The sequence below is a fragment of the Conger conger genome, chromosome 9 (genome assembly GCF_963514075.1).
Source record: "Conger conger chromosome 9, fConCon1.1, whole genome shotgun sequence".
NCBI lineage: Eukaryota > Metazoa > Chordata > Actinopteri > Anguilliformes > Congridae > Conger > Conger conger.
Window position 1 is genome coordinate 24,566,743 of NC_083768.1, and position 16,582 is coordinate 24,583,324.

The 16,582-nt window shown below is 42.4% G+C and overlaps 2 protein-coding genes across 2 annotated transcripts in view; both read left to right on the top strand.

The window, feature by feature from the left end:
- Window positions 1-953: 953 nt before the first annotated feature.
- Window positions 954-7,350, top strand: LOC133137120 (PR domain zinc finger protein 1-like). Its single transcript, XM_061255172.1, has 5 exons — window positions 954-1,124; window positions 1,378-1,612; window positions 3,710-4,632; window positions 4,738-4,866; window positions 5,288-7,350. Exons 1-5 carry the CDS (start codon window positions 1,116-1,118, stop codon window positions 5,816-5,818), a joined length of 1,827 nt encoding a protein of 608 aa, XP_061111156.1. The 5' UTR covers window positions 954-1,115; the 3' UTR covers window positions 5,819-7,350.
- Window positions 7,351-14,693: 7,343 nt separating this feature from the next.
- The window catches only part of crybg2 (crystallin beta-gamma domain containing 2), a 61,617-nt gene continuing 59,728 nt past the window's right edge, over window positions 14,694-16,582 (top strand). The window contains exon 1 of the mRNA XM_061255945.1: window positions 14,694-15,048. Coding sequence (XP_061111929.1) covers window positions 14,858-15,048 — 191 coding nt within the window. The 5' untranslated portion in view covers window positions 14,694-14,857. The remainder of the gene's footprint in view (window positions 15,049-16,582) is intronic.

A 16,582-nucleotide genomic window follows, 5' to 3' on the forward strand; every position in this document is an offset into this window, starting at 1 on the left:
ATTTGAGTCTGGTGGCACTTTCCCAGACAGGTGCCAAAGTTTCACTTACTGTTTCTTAAGCTCTAAATTATTTTTGTGTTCATTTAACTGTTGGGCTCAATTTGGCCCCAATTGTAAAACCGGTCATAAAATCTCAACATAATAGGAGGGTTAATATCCCTCACTGGAACTAAAATATGATAGCTATACCTATCATATTTTATAACTGGATGTCCACAGTAGTATTTCAAGCAGAAATGATAAAGAAGTGTAATTTAAGGCCAGCATATAAGATCAGGACGGGGACATTTCTCTTCTGAAATGTGACACACACTACAGGCTACTCTTCCACTCCCAACATCTCTTCATCGGCAGTACACCCTTGATTTTCTTCACTCATCCCCTTGTCTTCTCTTTCTTTTTGGGTTTCCTGTAAATCTCATGGCCACTGAGTTTCTGTTGTATGGTGACAGCTGGTGGGAGTGGCTTGCCATTTACTCGTATGCCCGAATCATACTCTCGTAGTTATGACACCCACCCCCCACCAGACAAGTGTCTGCGTGTGTTTCTTCACATACTGATAAAGAATCTGCTGATGCTTTCACAATTCATCCAAAACCACCAAGTTTTAAGAAAGTAAAAAAATCAAGAGGTTAAAAAAATGCAGTCTCCAACATTATACAGTACCTGGAGGAGGTGCTGAGTGCGGACAGGTTTATGTGAACCTGTGTGTGTGTGTGCGTGTGTGTGTGTACGTGTGCGTACATGTCCGGACTTGACACAGCTGAGTGAAATCCCCGGGGCAAACATTATCGAGAGAAAGAAAGAGAAAGAGAAGTGACTTCCTGTTGTGGCATTTGAATTTGAGTAGTAGTTCCGCCCACCCGTTCCCTCCCACCCTACAGTGCTGGGTGTCATTGTTGATAAAAAGAGAGGGTGTGTGGCATTTCATTTTACTTATAGACAGAGAGGGCACTCACAACAGAGACACAGAGACTCACTGAGCCGCACAGCACACAGCACGCAAACAAACACAGTGAGGAACACGGCGTCTCACAGGACAACGCAGGTGTGTCAACGGGAAAGTCGTGGAACGCGGTACGACCCTAAAGGACCCAGGCGAGGAGTGCAAGTACATGGCCGAGGTGAATGCCAATTTCTATCCTTGCTGCTGCTGCTCTCTCTGGACTCCAACTGTCACCCTTTCACTGGTGTCTGGGGGAGACCCAGGACGCACTGGGACAGCAAGATGCTAACACGCTAACCGCGTTTCCCCCCGTGCCCCGTCAGTGACCCCAGCCCCTCTCCTCTCCGCTGGCATCTGACTGGACCGGGGGTTTTCCGTCTTCCAGCTGTTCCTTACGTTGCTGGCTTACCCATACTGGTCTCTCTCTCCAGATCTACTGCGGAGGACAGCTGCAACACTTTGTTGACAGCTATGACGTGCACCGTAGCAACTGGATGCGCTACGTCAACCCGGCCCGGTCGCCGTCGGACCAGAACCTGGTGGCGTGCCAGAACGGGAACGACGTGTTCTTCTACACGGTCCGGCCAGTGGAGCCGCAGCAGGAGCTGCTGGTGTGGTACAGCCGCGAATTCTGCGAGAGGCTTCACCAATCTCCCAGCATGCACAGTGAGTCCAGTGGGTCCTCCTCTCTTCACCTGTGCCTCCTTTTGGGCTCTCTCCTCTCACCTCCTTTTATCTCCTCTCATCTCCTCTCTCCACTACCTCCTGTCCTCTGTGATGTTCTTTTAAATGTCTCCTCAGCTTGTCATGTCCATCTCTCTTGTCCCCTTCTCTTCGGTCTGCTGAAGATGCAGCCTACAGGTAGATAGGCCGGTGCTCTTGTGTGTTGCATTAGGTTTATTGTTGATTTATGAAGAGAGAGAGAAGGAGGAGAACATTGATTGATGGTCCAACCACCGTTGCAGAGATTTTGAGGTTGAGGGAAGAGAGGTCTGGTGAAAACTGGTTACAATGGTGAGGACAGTGTACGGACCTCAGACGTGGGTGGGGGTAACATAACTGTATTAAAAAATCATCCACAAATCATATTTGCTATTGATACCTAACTTCTCTCTGTGTCTCGCTCTGCTCTGTAATTTCTTTCACGATTGGCACTACTGTATGTGTCATTTAGAAATTTACAGAAACCAAACTCATTCTGCTTTGTCACCAAATTCAACAGAGAAAAACTTGTTGGTCTATTCTGAGATGAGAGGAAGCTTTTTTTTTCTTCAATTTTTGTCTTTCATTTTCTGTGTATTCAAAATGTCAATAATTATAAAATATATATTAATTGTGACATTTATTCAAACGACATGACTATAGCCATCATGAGGACCTTCATTAAATTAGATTAAATATAGTAATGATAGTAATCGGTGGTCCAATAACGCAATCTAAACTGTATTTAATTTTGAATACATAAAGTCAGGAAACATATTCTTTATCATTCTTTAAGGGGTTTTCTAATTGGTTGGAGATGCATAAATATATACCACTGGATTTATTGTTGAATATTACCATAGATTTGGCATAACTCATTGTGGTTACTGATTAATTCAAAAAGCAGGAAGGATTCTGATAAAGCAAAACAATGTGAGCCTTGAGTCAGTCAGTCAAAAAATAAATAAATAAATAAAAAATCTGTAATGATAATAAAAGGTTTTGATGCTTTTTGAAACCTTGGGACCAATACTTTTTAAATGATTATATAAGCCTATATGTGAAATTTCAGTTCCTTATTTTATCCGAACAATAAACAGTCTTAGCAACAAATAATACGTATTAAAAAACATTCCATAGCCATGCTGTCTTCAATTTATCTGAACAGTTTTTTATTTGCCAGTGACTTGTAATGCAAGAGAGATCTTTTCCGCTAAACAGCAAGTTGAGCCAGTTTTTTTTTTCCTGGGAGTTGCAGCTCTTGCCCAATCCCTAGCTGCTGTTGTCATACCACTTACACCTCACAGGCACCTGTCGCATGAATCAGCCACGGCGCTGTGGTAATTAGTGCACACTGTAAAGCAAGGTTAGCCTATACATTAGGCTATACATATGAGAGCAGAATTCAGAAACATGAAAAAACACCTTATCATTTCATAGTGTCAGACTCAGCTCTTGTCTGCCCGATAGTGTCGGTTTGCTGTTCTTTTTTCCACTCTGTCTCTGCTACCACATCCTGCCAGTACCGATCATGACTCGGCAATGTGTCATCCCGAACACGTCACTATGTGTCACTGCATATGTGGAGAATCCCTTGAATTTTATTGCACACTTTAACTGCACCTTGAACACAAACATCCACTCAGGTCCTATCAGCATTATCTGTGAGAGTCACAGCTCTTTCAAGTAAAAGAGAAACTATGCACAACCTTTATTCCAAAACTGAAACTTCTGAGATTTACCGTAAAGATACAGGTGACGAAGTACGCAGTCTTTAATCTAGCTCACACATCCCTTTGTGATCTGCTGTCATCTCCTCTGGTGAATTTTATTTGTCACAGAAGATTAAATCACAGACATTAAAGGTTTCATTGTTGCCTGTGTGAGTGTGTTTGCGCATTTCTGTGTCTTTTTGTAAGTGCTTATGTGTGTGTGGCGTGTATGAGAAAGAGATTTAAACTAACACATAATGCAAACCCACACGTGTTTACATTGATTGCACAATTTATCTGAAACAGGACTGGTTTTAAAGAACAGGTGTGGTCCTCCTTCTCTCAACAGAAATGGTGAGCTCAGACCCAACAGAGCTCAAACACAGACGGTCTCTACCTCACTGGGCCTGGCACCTGGACCCAGACCAAAGGAGCACAGAAGAGGGGCGGAGGGACGAGAAAGCAATGGAGGAGCAAGAGGAGGAGAGGATAGATGTAGAGGTGTTAGAGAGGGATACTCCGCCTGACACCCCCGATGACCAAATCATGGATTTCAGCAAAGGGTTGCACAACGACCCTCCCTTAACCCCATCACCCAGCCCGGACCCCACAGAGCTTAGTCCACAAAAAAACCTCAACAGTCGCCCAGGGGGGTTCCCAGATACCCCTTCACCCCCCAGAGACATTCCCCTCCATCTGCACGGCCTGTATGGCCATGGGGAAGGCCCGGTGTCCTACCCCCTCAGCCCCCCCTCCAGGCCCCTGCATCCCCAATACCAGTTCCTTCCCGCCTACAGCCACCACTACCAACAGCTGTTCTTGCCCCATTATTCTCCACATGTCCAGGGTGTGCTGCCCCCTAGAGCCTCTCTGGGGTATAGCAGCTACCTGAGCAGAGAGAGTTTGCCCTTCCCCATGACAGCCCAGCCTGGACTACTCCCCGCGTCCGTGCCCCACACAGCCCCTTCCCAGGGAGGGCTGAGAGAGAGGCCCCAGAACACCTCCCCACCCCAGGGGGCCCCCGCCACCCCCGGACTCTCTCCCCAGCACAAACCCCCGCAATCCCCTCAGAAGTCTCCCCTACAGGCCACCTCTGGGTGGGACGAAGCCATCAACCTCAGCCTGGCCACAGCAAAGAAGAGCCCCATTGATGTACCCCAGCTTGGGCAGGGGCACAAGTCTCTTCCCTACCCCCTGACGAAACAGAACGGAAAGATCAAGTACGAGTGCAACATCTGTCTGAAAACCTTCGGTCAGCTCTCCAACCTCAAGGTAAGTCTGTGTAGGTGGCCTAGCTGTTCTATGACAAAAATGGGCTGTGTGTGCATGTGTGTGAGAGTGTGTGTGATCTAGCTCACGGCTGTTTGTTTGCTTCAGGTACACTTGCGGGTTCACAGTGGAGAGAGACCCTTCAAGTGTGACGTCTGTAAGAAGAGCTTCACCCAGTTGGCCCACCTCCAGAAGCATCACCTGGTCCACACAGGAGAGAAGCCACATCAGTGCCAGGTGAGACCTGAACGTCCATCTGTCAGTCTGTCACAGCCTACTCATGTGTATATAATGTAACAGTACACACACACCCACACACACATGTATGTGTAATTCATCTTCAATTTGCCTCACCCAAGTGTGAATCTCACCCTTTCTCTCACTGTTGGAGGGATTGAGAGCATTTTGTATCAGATTCTGTACCACATTGTATCAGGTGCCTGAGGGCGTGATAGTTTCATCATGCTTATTTTCACAATCAGACCATCATTCAGTGAAATGTAACAACAGGGGCCTGTCAGACGGGTCTAGCTTATCTGCAATCACCCTTGAACCAAAGGCTTGGCTCTCCGTCAAAATTAAATCTAATGCCGGAAGAAGGACTTTTCGACTCATTGAATCGGTAATGTAATATGAATGAAATCCTTCTCTCTCTCAGGTGTGTCACAAGCGTTTCAGCAGCACCAGTAACCTGAAGACTCACCAGCGTCTGCACTCGGGAGAGAGGCCGTACGAGTGCAGGCAGTGCCGCACCAAGTTCACCCAGTACATCCACCTGAAGCTGCACCAGCGGCTGCACGGCGAGCAGGAGAGACCCCACTCCTGCGCGCTGTGCGCCTCCTCGTTCATCCACCGCTTCTCGCTCCTCCTCCACCAGCGCTCCTGCTGCCCCGCGCCCGCTGGCCTGCGGCACGCGGCCGGGCTCGTCCAGGCCTTCGACGGCAGCGCCCAGGCCAACGACCTGCCGGAGAGCGCCGGCCCCGCCCTGGTGGAGGTGGCTATTGAGCGCTGGATGTCCAGGAGCCTGGAGGAGAAGGAGGAGAAAAAGGAGGAGAAGGAGGAGGAGGAGGAGGAGAAGGAGGAGAAGAACATGCTCTTGAAGACAGAGACTCGCGCCCCTGTCCACCAGGAGCGGGCCAGTGTGTTGCATCTGTACAACCGGCCTCTGGTCAAGATGGAGGCACGGTAGCAATCACCAAACAGAACTTTTTCATCTTTGTGAAACCAAAAACGACCCTTCCTCAGTACTACCCCTCCATTCTCTGAGCCGTTTCCACGAGTTACAGAGAAAGGGAGACGCCTGTCCTCTGAACTCCCTGTAGGTTTACAAATGTGCAGCTCAGCTCATCTTAATTCACTGACAAACTATTTTCAGTGGTGTGTTTTAATGGATGTGCATTACTTTGGCTTTATGTGTGAGGTGTGTATGTGTGTATGCTATTGTTTGCCTCTGATAGAAAGGTTGCTTCTCAGCACAAGGGAAGAGGTATCAATTCCCCTTCCAGGTGCCTGCTGGACAACAACCGGTCTATTTTCTCTCTCCCAGGTGTATCACAGCATTTCCTCAAAACTCATCGAGACACAGAGGAGGTTTTAATCCCTGTGTGCAAGAGAGAGAATGCACTGTGTGAATCTCTGAGTGTGTTTCCTAAAAGAGGAAGGCCTCAGGGATGATTACTTGGGAGTGGACAAAGGGCTTTTTTAGAGAAAGTTTACATTTCTGTCTCTGATGTTCCTGTTTCACAAACATGTAGTTGCTTGGCACATTGATTGTTGTATTCCTTTTCCTTGGGTGTTTTAATGTAAAAAAAAAAAAACTTCAAATGAAAACCAAATAAATAATTAATTTTAGACTGGAAAGGCAAAAGCTAAAAAGCAAGCAAACAAGCAAATATGCAAATGTTTCCCCAGATAATAACCTGATATTCTTGCCGTCTGATGAGATAACCATCACCTCTTTAAGCTCCACTTGAGTGTCTGCTCAATACTAGCCTCCGTTCACATGGAATAAGTCAATGTAACTGTAATGAGTTACGCAGCAGCTAGTGGTGGAGTCCTGATCAAAACAGATACCAAGTAGAAACCAAAGGACTCCATTTATTTTGTCTTTCTTAGGCAATGTGTGTGTGTGTGTGTGTCTGTGTGTGTGTGTGGAGTAGTCCTCCAAGATGAAGCTTTGAAACATTTTACCTTTTCTGACAAATTACTGCATACTGAATCGATGTGAAAATATGAAGTTCTAAAGGGCTGGATCTCTAAAGGGACCCCACCACTCCCCACCCCCTCTTGGTCTTTCAGTAATCTCAGGTACTTTACTCAAGTTCAGTCCCGACCAAAACCACACAACACGAGTTCTACTCCAGTACCTCATATGTTAACTAGAAACTTGCTTGTGGGAACTGATTTCTAATTTCATATGCTTTGTTGTTCTTAAGTTACTTTTTTAGCACTGGAAAAGGCAGGAACTACATCCATGTGCACCAAATGGGCTGTTACCAAGCCGAGTTTATTGTCAAACTGTCCAAATTGATATTGTTATTATTATGTAATTTCATTGATAGTCTTCAAAATAATGTGTACAGAATCATTGTCTGTTTAGTTTATTTTTGTGTCAGGTGATACATGCTGTCAAGACTTTATACATGAGAGAATATTTTGATGAAAAAATGAAAACATAAGTAGCATATGTATTAAATATACTGTATTTCTCTTCTACAAATAGTGTGGGTTGCTGTGTCCAAATCCTTCAGCACAAATGCAGAAACACACACAAGTAGGGAAACTTCTCACATATAAGTCTTATAATCAAAAATAATGAATCCCTTCATTGGTTTGATGAATACTTAGTTGTACCATACTATGCTACGATGATATTCCATTGGTATGATCCAATTGGGGCGGCACGGATGGTGCAGTGGGTAGCACTGCCGCCTCACAGCAAGGAGGTCCTGGGTTCGAATCCCCGTCGGCCGGGGCCTCTCTGTGCGGAGTTTGCATGTTCTCCCCGTGTCTGCGTGGGTTTCCTCCGGGTACTCTGGTTTCCTCCCACAGTCCAAAGACATGCAGGTTAGGCTGATTGGAGAGTCTAAATTGCCCATAGGTATGAGTGTATGAGTGTGTGAGTGTATGAGTGTATGAGTGTGTGAGTGTATGAGTGTATGAGTGTATGAGTGTGTGAGTGTGTGAGTGTGTGAGTGGTGTGTGTGCCCTGCGAAGGACTGGCGACCTGTCCAGGGTGTATTCCTGCCTTTCGCCCCATGTATGCTGGGATGGGCTCCAGCCCCCCTGTGACCCTGTTCAGGATAAGCGGGTTAAGATAATGGATGGATGATCCAATTGATTAAATGCTACCAGCTTCCAACAATGACACTTTTTATAAGACATTATTTAACTTCAAGCATATATGATCTGAGGGGTTACCAGTAGTGCAAGGAGGGGCTGTAAATTGTGTTGGAAAGCAGGGACATTGCAGGTTTGAACTCTATGTCACCAGCCATCAATGACTGGGAACCCACAAGCTGCTAGTTGTTGTCAGGGGGGGATGCACATTCGCACCAGCTCTCCTGTTCTACTGTGAGGCCTGAGGTGTGGAAAGTAGTCAGCAGCTCATGGGGAAGAGCACTGGTGGACTTAATGTGCTTCGACTGCTGCTTCTGGGTAGAGGTGACACAGCGGTGAATTTAGAGCAACTAGCCATTGAAAATGGCGAATATATATATTTTTTGTTAATGTTTGAACACATCAAGGGCAGAAAAGACTGCTCTCTCTCATAGCTTTGCCTACTGTTCAGGAACTGAACAAATAAGCTTAAACCTGGCAGTTGTTCAATATAAATAAGAATTGGTCAGTAACCGATTCCTTTTTTACTGAATGCACCTACTGTGATGTGGTCACCCTGTCTTCAATGTCCCCCCCTCCCCTCCCCCCCCCCCCAAAGTTAAATAATAATAATAATAATAATAATAATAATAATAATAACAGGCACATCTATGATGGTGATGCAGTGAATAATATAGCAAATTAATCATGACAAACAGTGGTCATGGAAAGTGGTTCTGGTCTACAGTGGCTGTAGAGCAGTGGTGTCCAATCTTATCCTAAAATGGCCGGTGTGGGTGCAGGTTTTTGTTTTAACCCAGCAGTAACACACCTGATTATAATAATGAACTAATCGTGGTCTTTAATCAAGACCTTGATGAGTAGAATCAGCTATCTTAGTCCTGTGCTAAAACAACAACCTGCACACACACCGGCCCTTTCTGGATAAGATTGGACACCCCTGCTGTAGAGAATGTGTTATGTGGTCTGGGCGATATTTATGGCTTGAGTAAGAGTTTTTACACAATAAAATACGATGTGTTAAATCAACTCTTACAGAGTTCGTCCCTATTGGACTTATATGCACTCTGTTAGAGTTTAATTAACACTGGACCCTTTAATTTAATTTCTTAGAATCCAGAGGAACTGAGTCTACCCTTTGCCAGCAACGAATATGATTGATTGAAGTTTGGCTTTACGGTAACAAAGGAAATGAAAGCTATTCTGTGAAGTTATCTCTGTTCAACTTCCGTATTTACACAATTTAAATATACACATAGGCTGTTTTTTTATATATGGTCATATTTATTTTTAAAGTAAATGTACCGGAATTGCATTATTTGGATTAGGTACCAAATAAGTGGTGACATTGCTACGTTCCTGTGCAATTAATACACTTATTTTATGCTTACGTTTAACATATACTGTTGTTTTGTCACTATTAAAACTACAAAACTATTATTGTAAGTTTAAATGCATGTAAATATAAATGTCCACTTTACTGTGGAGTTCTTTGCGAGAGTTTATATGTGAAATCTGTGCGGATAGAATGAGCATTCATCTTTTAGCTATTTTGATTAGCTTTCGGTTATGTTTTGTCTCAGTAACACGGTTAACGTTGATTTCATAACTGAAATAAACTAAAGTAGAGTAAAGTAACAGCCAATCATTCATACATAAATCATATATTTCCTTTGTTTTGCGTCTGTCAGTACACTGCTGGTACTAATGAAAGGTGCGTGGCGGTGCTACTATTATGTGTATGATTATGATGATATTTTATCCGCAACAGAAGTGTAAAGAAATGCATTCATAACACACGCGATTAATCAGCAATACAGAAGTAAATGGGTAAATGAAGGAAAATGCGTTGCTACGATTGGATGTCAATGAACCGTATGCAAAACTGTTGAAGGAAAAGATCCGAGATGACGTCAGCTTGGTCTTTCGAACAGAATAACGCAACTACTGTAATTACACCGAGCGAAGATGACGGTAATTACAGTAAGTTCACGCACCATTTCCCTTTCCATTCTGCGCATAGACGTGCGTTTCCTGGCCTTTCCTGTCTCTGAGGCTGCTTCCCAGACCAGGGCGCAGCGGAGACGGCAGGGGAACCCCGCTCATATTCCTGCCAGAACCAAAGAGCAAGAGAGCACATAATGCTGCGTCACTACCATACAGGCACAATAAGTGACAGTATGAGAGAGGATAGGCATAGTAACAAAAAGGTTGATGTAGTGACACCTGAATTTGGCTGGCAAATTACACTTTTGTTGATTTATAGACACAATTATATCTTTCTTTTCTTTTTTTTTAAAGAATGAAATGTGCAATGGCTTGACTCTCTGAGGTTTACATTGGAGTCAGAGGTGTGAGTGATTGGCTAAATGTGTTTGTAGGACACTGTGTGTGTACTATGTCTAATTATGTGGTTGGGTGTGTGTATGTGTGTGTGTCTTAGGCGACAGGAGATGATTTAATGTGCGGCTCACAGGGCTTTGTTTCCTGTTTTTTCCGGCTCTGCTCATCAGAAAGTGTGTACCCCTCTACAAACCCCTGCAATGCACTTCCTGTTTATACAGTGTTGTTTGTGTGCACAAATAACCTTTCAGTGAATAATACTTTATTCCTATTGACTTAAACAGAGATATATCAACCAAAAAGCTAAAACAAAAGAAACACATAATAAAACACGAATGCAGACACACACACACACACACACACACACACACACACACACACACACACACACACACACACACATACACATACTGTCATACAAAAAGGGAATTTTGAATCTGTTACACAATGAATACTCTTCACACATTGCAGAATGAATCGTCTAAATCGTCTAAATTCATGGCATGAGCATCCTCTGTTTGCCATTTGATATGACTTTATTGGTGTTTATTAAAAGTACATTTTTTTCTCTTTTCTAAGTTTTTCAAGATGTATTCTTTGAGTAATTCATATTGTTCCTGTAAACATGAACCAGCAATGAACTTGATCGGCTCCACTGGTCTGGCTCCATTCCATAAACCACCGCCCTTGGGTTGAGTATGATGCATGTACTTTCTTAGAATACAAATTTCAAAAAAGATTTGGAGACCAGAAAATGGAGACCAGACATACAAGATTTACTTGATTGTCTGTTATCTCTCATATCTCTAGTATGATAAATAATTTATCTGCTCCAAACTGAAAAAGGAAATAAAAACGAATTTATTAAAGAATCTTTCCGGTGGATACACTTTCTGATCTTTGTCATTTCACTACCCCCCAGTGGTGGAATGAGATACCTGCAACTTCTAAACTGGTGTTTCGATGTTTTCACGGGTAGAAGATTGTAACACATTGTTCCCAAGCAAAAGGTTGGAATCCACTGAGGGGGCAAGAGAGGGGTTGAGGTGAACGCAAGATACACATAAACCATAAACAAAAAAACAAAACATTTTGTACATAATAAAGTTGACATTCAAAGCAATCAGATTAAACTGGTTGTACATCGTAGTGTGGCATGATAGGAAACTGGGGTTGTATTTTACAGTATATTCCCATGTAGCCACTGTTGTTGTAACCCAAGACACTTAATAATAAGTGTCTTGGGTTACAGTAATAATATATATAATAATATATACCTAATATATTTATATATATACCTAATCATTAATACAGACCTAATCATCAAGAAACAAATTTGTTTTAATAGCATAGTGGCAGAAGCATAAGCAGAAACAATTTATCTGTACTCATGATGGCACTGCTGCGTTTACTCCTGGGGTTTGTTAAGATCACAGGCTTTGTTCCTGACATCCCTTCCCTTGTTTCAAGGGGGAATCCCCAAAATGCCCGAATGAAGTATGGTAGCTGTGGTGTTTGGTTCCATTTTATAAAAGGGCAGGGAGCACCTATCTCCATACCCTACGGAGTTCAGTCCAGGGAGGACTGAAGGAGAGGCACACCAAAACACCTCCCTGCACCTTCAGACAGCTGTCACCCCCCAATCAAACCTTCAGACAGCTGTCCTCAAGGTGAGTCCTTCTAGCTCTCTCTCTCCCTGTGTGTGTGTGTGTGTGTGTGTGTGCGCATGTAAGAGAGGGAGATTGAATGTGCGCAAAGGACATTGTTATACCAGTGTTCAATCACATCTCTATTTAACTTAACATATAGAGACGGATGGATCACTCAGAGGGATCAGTGCTTGTCCCTGACCCACCCAAAGTCTGCTTGTTTGCCTGTAGCCTACCGTGTACAGCTATAGCTGCAGCAATGTAGCATGCATGTGAACTAACAGGTTTATACTACATCAATTATATTTCTCCCCTTACATCAACAAATAAAATGGCTCCATGAAAGGGAAATTAGTATCACTGAGTCTAGTATGCCATCTAGTGTCCACGTTGCTATATTCCCAGTTAAGATAGCTTTCCCTCTGGACTCTTTATGACATCCCATTTCACAAACTCAGTATACAATTTTGAATCAGTATAAGCTGATGCATTGCTCAGCATTGCTCAGTTGTACATAATAAATATTTTGAACAGAAAGCTATGGCCACTATTGTAGATGAAGTCTCTCTGACAATCAATTGATTCTACAAAACAGAAGATTTCAGCACCACCAAGTTAACAATTCAAATCCAATCAGGGGGACTGTTGCGCAAAGAAAGTTATTTAGCCTGGGGTATCTTATTACACCTAACCTGGGTTATGTGGACATTTTTCTCTTAATAGTATGCAAAAAAATGGGACCCACAGAAAAGGATGCATAATAAACAAAGCCCTGTAAAAACACATTGAGCAGGTACAATACCTATTTACAAAATGAGCAATTGAGTGGAAAGAGAGTGCAATTTTGAACCGCTCACTCTGCAAGCGAATTCCTGACATTGCCGGGAGACAGCCTCCAAGTGCTCCAAGGAACATCCTATTGAAAATAACAATGATTTAATTGGTTGTCAGTGACTTTTAAAATCACACTGCAAGGTCACAGTGTGAGTTGTGAAGCCATAGTTGTTTCAGTGCCTGAGTTCTAAAGATGCTTCAAGGTTTTGATAAATACATTAAAACATTTAGAAACAGCTAAACAGGATACTAATACTAATGCATTTTTTAAAACCCAGAATTACTATACTCAATCCAACCTAGATTCTACTGCTGCCTGTTAAATAAGGGCACAAAAGCCCATACTAATACCCAGAAATGCTAATATCATGTAAATGCATGTAAATCTGAGTTTTCTATATTTGTGTATGAAGTATTTAAGTGTTAAATTGGTGAGAATAAATGGCTTATTATTACCCCTGCTGCACTTCAAGCTAAAAATTGAATTTGAAAAGAAACTGCTTGACAGCAGAGCTCTTGGGCGTATTTTACAGTAGTAGATTAATTCCAGTCCATTGGCACCACTGCGCTAAGTAGCCACCACATTGAGGCCTGAACTATGGATTGAATGATGGCAGTGATTGTATTGAGCTGAAAATCACTCATGGACCTCATCTGCAGTGTGAGAGTCTTGAAATGAAAGGGTTCAAGAGCTGCTGCTTGGCTGACATCAACCTTTGATGAATTGATTAGGTTTTTTTCACAAGATTCTAACTCATCTTTGTCATAAGATGTTTTACATCATATCCTTCTCTCTATAGTGAAAGTCAAACTAAACTAAGAAGTCAAAGTATCTATCATCCTAACAAAAAGCAGGATAAAGAAGAATGTAGAGAGAAATTTGAAAGTTCCTTGAGAAATCACAGATAATGGTTTGAATATTGGAGGGATAGTTGTACAGAGGATAATTTGATCAAACTAACATTGGATAGACTGAAGCGTATAAAAAAATACACCTGTAATGAAAACATTTTTATTTGTTTGCATGTATAAAACATGTGGATGAACTACATTTTTGCCATGAACCGGATTCTGAAAGCAGAAGCAGAGGTGTCATGGCAGTGTGCCTGGAGCTGCCTACCTAGTGTAGTGGACTCTGCTGCCAATCACGTCACAGTTCCAAAACATTATTTAACAGGTGACAGACGAGAGTAAAAAGCAATAAAACATTGATCCGTCAGAGATAGGATGATGAAGGCAGGAAGTTATGAAACATTTGGTCTGTTATTTTGTACTTTTCTCCACTCAGTGCAGTTCCAAATAATATGTATGTTAGAGACATCTCTGCTATTAAAATGTTGCTTTATGATCTGTTCATCCATTATACATTTTAGCATACAATGTTACAATGTTTAAGAGATACATCAACAAATGAAGTCAATCGATTCAAGTAGCTTTTACATTTTATTTATTTAAGTATATATAAATAAATAGAAACAGAAAGTTGACAATTTAGCTACATCCGTGCACATCACCATATAAAAATGTAGAAAACAAGAACAATTTAAATGTAAACAAAATAAGCATGGAGCATTCAACACAACCCCCATCGTTGGAGTAAAAAAACATTATGCCCCACGAAAATATATCACATTTATCAGTTATCGCATCCCACTGTAGTACAGTATAGGGAATTGGAGGCAAACCGTGGGAGTAATAACTCAAATAGAGCACCCATTTCATAGTGATACTTATAGTCAACTGTTTGCTATTTTGTTTTTAAGATGGTGTAGCTCGCGCACGGGGCGATGGGCGTGGCTGTCTCACCTGTGTACGGCTGCACAAGAGAGTGATTCAGAAGAGTCAACAGCTGTCAGCTCACTAGCACTTTCACCACTCAGACGAGTTGTCCATCTTCATCGAAAGGGTCTTACAAGGAGAGAAAGCAACTTTTCTTCCGAATTTCCGAAATATAGATAACCTTCAGATTCATTTCATAAGTGCCGTTCATCAGCCAGTACTCTTGCTTTGTTTCTTTTTTTCAAGGAAGAGGTGGTTCAAGGGCTCTCGTTTTTATTGTAACCATGGCGAAAAAGAGTTTGTCCACCAAAAATAAACTGAAGAGCCTGTTCTCTAAAAGCGAAGTCAACCTCGAAGAATCTGCAGAAAATGATGTCAGTGGAAGCGACGGAGGCAAAATTTTAAAACTCTTCAAGTGGAAGAAAAAGAAAAAGACTGAGCCTGAGGCCGATAAAACCGAAGAGAAGACAGTCAGGTAAATGCTTGAGGTTTTTTAATGTAACTACCTGTATGGCAACTGCCGAGAATTATTCGTATTGTTTCACTATTTAGTGTGCGTGAGAACTGTTTGAACAGGTGTATCCAACTTGGAGCTTTGAAGCATCGCCTGGTGCATCTCAATAATAAAAGTGTATTAAAGTTGTCTATGCAATTCATTAATTCACGTTGAGAGACAACACCTTACACGTCATTGTGTACCAAAGTGGAGTATGTGGTCCCTACAAATTAGGTTTTAACAGTGGACAGTAATGCGATAAAAATTGTACAGTTCGTTCATTATTTTGTAATTCGTTTGTTGACGTTTATTGCTAGGAATGTCAACAATGAGTAATGTGCTAGAAAAACGCGATAACCCACATTCTCCCTTTCCTTGTCATTCCCATGTTTTACAGAACGGGATACGTAGAGAGATATAAGAATAGTTTTCTTTACAGGAATAACTGGCTGGTTATTGAGAGAGAAATACATATTTGGGCATTAGATAATCTGTCACTAAAAATACAAAACAAACCCTAATTAATAAACCCAAAACCAATAAAATAATAATAAATAATATATAAATAATCAAGATAACACATTTAGCATGCCTAAAATGCTATGGAAGCCTTTGCAGCACACACAATACATTGCACAGGCAAGGTGTAGATCAGGGGTGGGCAATTCTGGTCCTGGCAGGCCAGTGTGTATGCAGGTTTTTGTGTAAACAAATTACCCTGGCTGAATCAGCTAATTGGCATGCCTTAGTTCACTTGTTGATTTGATCACTGTGAAACGTTTCATATGGGGATGCAAGAACAGTTTTTGGAAGATCACTGTCATTTGGTGGAGCCTTTGTTTGGGGAAAAAACCTTAAGCTCAAGGCACTAGTTCCACCTTCCACAGCAGGGGTGTCAAAGTAATAGGGGTGTCTAATAATGTTATTTTTATTAAGGCTTATTAAGGCTTTGTGTGAGCCATGTATAAATACTGATTTAATGGCAGTGCCTTTGAGGAGAAATCTGTGCTAATTGAAACTTGCTGTATTGCATGACCAAAATCTAGTATACACACCCGTGTTGCACAGTTTTTTGTTGCAACAAAACAAATTTTTCCCCTGATTCCAGGAGTTTTGTCTCCAAATGTTTTCCGACTGAACTCGTAACACCCCTGCCGAATGTTACCCATGTCTCCGCTGTGTTGCTTTACTAAACTCAGAGGCCTTTACTGTTCTATATCCTTTTCTCATTTCCCTCATCCAATACTTTTTCACATATTGTGCAGTGGGGTGTTTGCTCAAGCCAAGAGGGTGTAAAGTACAGCACCTTGTCTGATGGGCCCACCCATTTTTGCACCCATGACCCAGGAGCACTGCATCGTTGCGCTGCATCGTTGTCACATCTCTATGTGCTCCCCTGCCTGTCTCTGCTTTTATTTATTAATTTGCTATGTTGGAGGATGTGGAGTGCTCTGTTTGTTGAAGGTGGGGGAAGCAATCCAACAAGCTGAGTGGGGGAAGTTGTAGGTTTGTG

Coding starts and splice junctions, on each gene's coding strand:
- LOC133137120 (XM_061255172.1), top strand. Junction 4,633..4,737: donor GTCAGCTCTCCAACCTCAAG/GTAAGTCTGTGT, acceptor TGTTTGCTTCAG/GTACACTTGCGGGTTCACAG. Junction 4,867..5,287: donor AGAAGCCACATCAGTGCCAG/GTGAGACCTGAA, acceptor TCTCTCTCTCAG/GTGTGTCACAAGCGTTTCAG.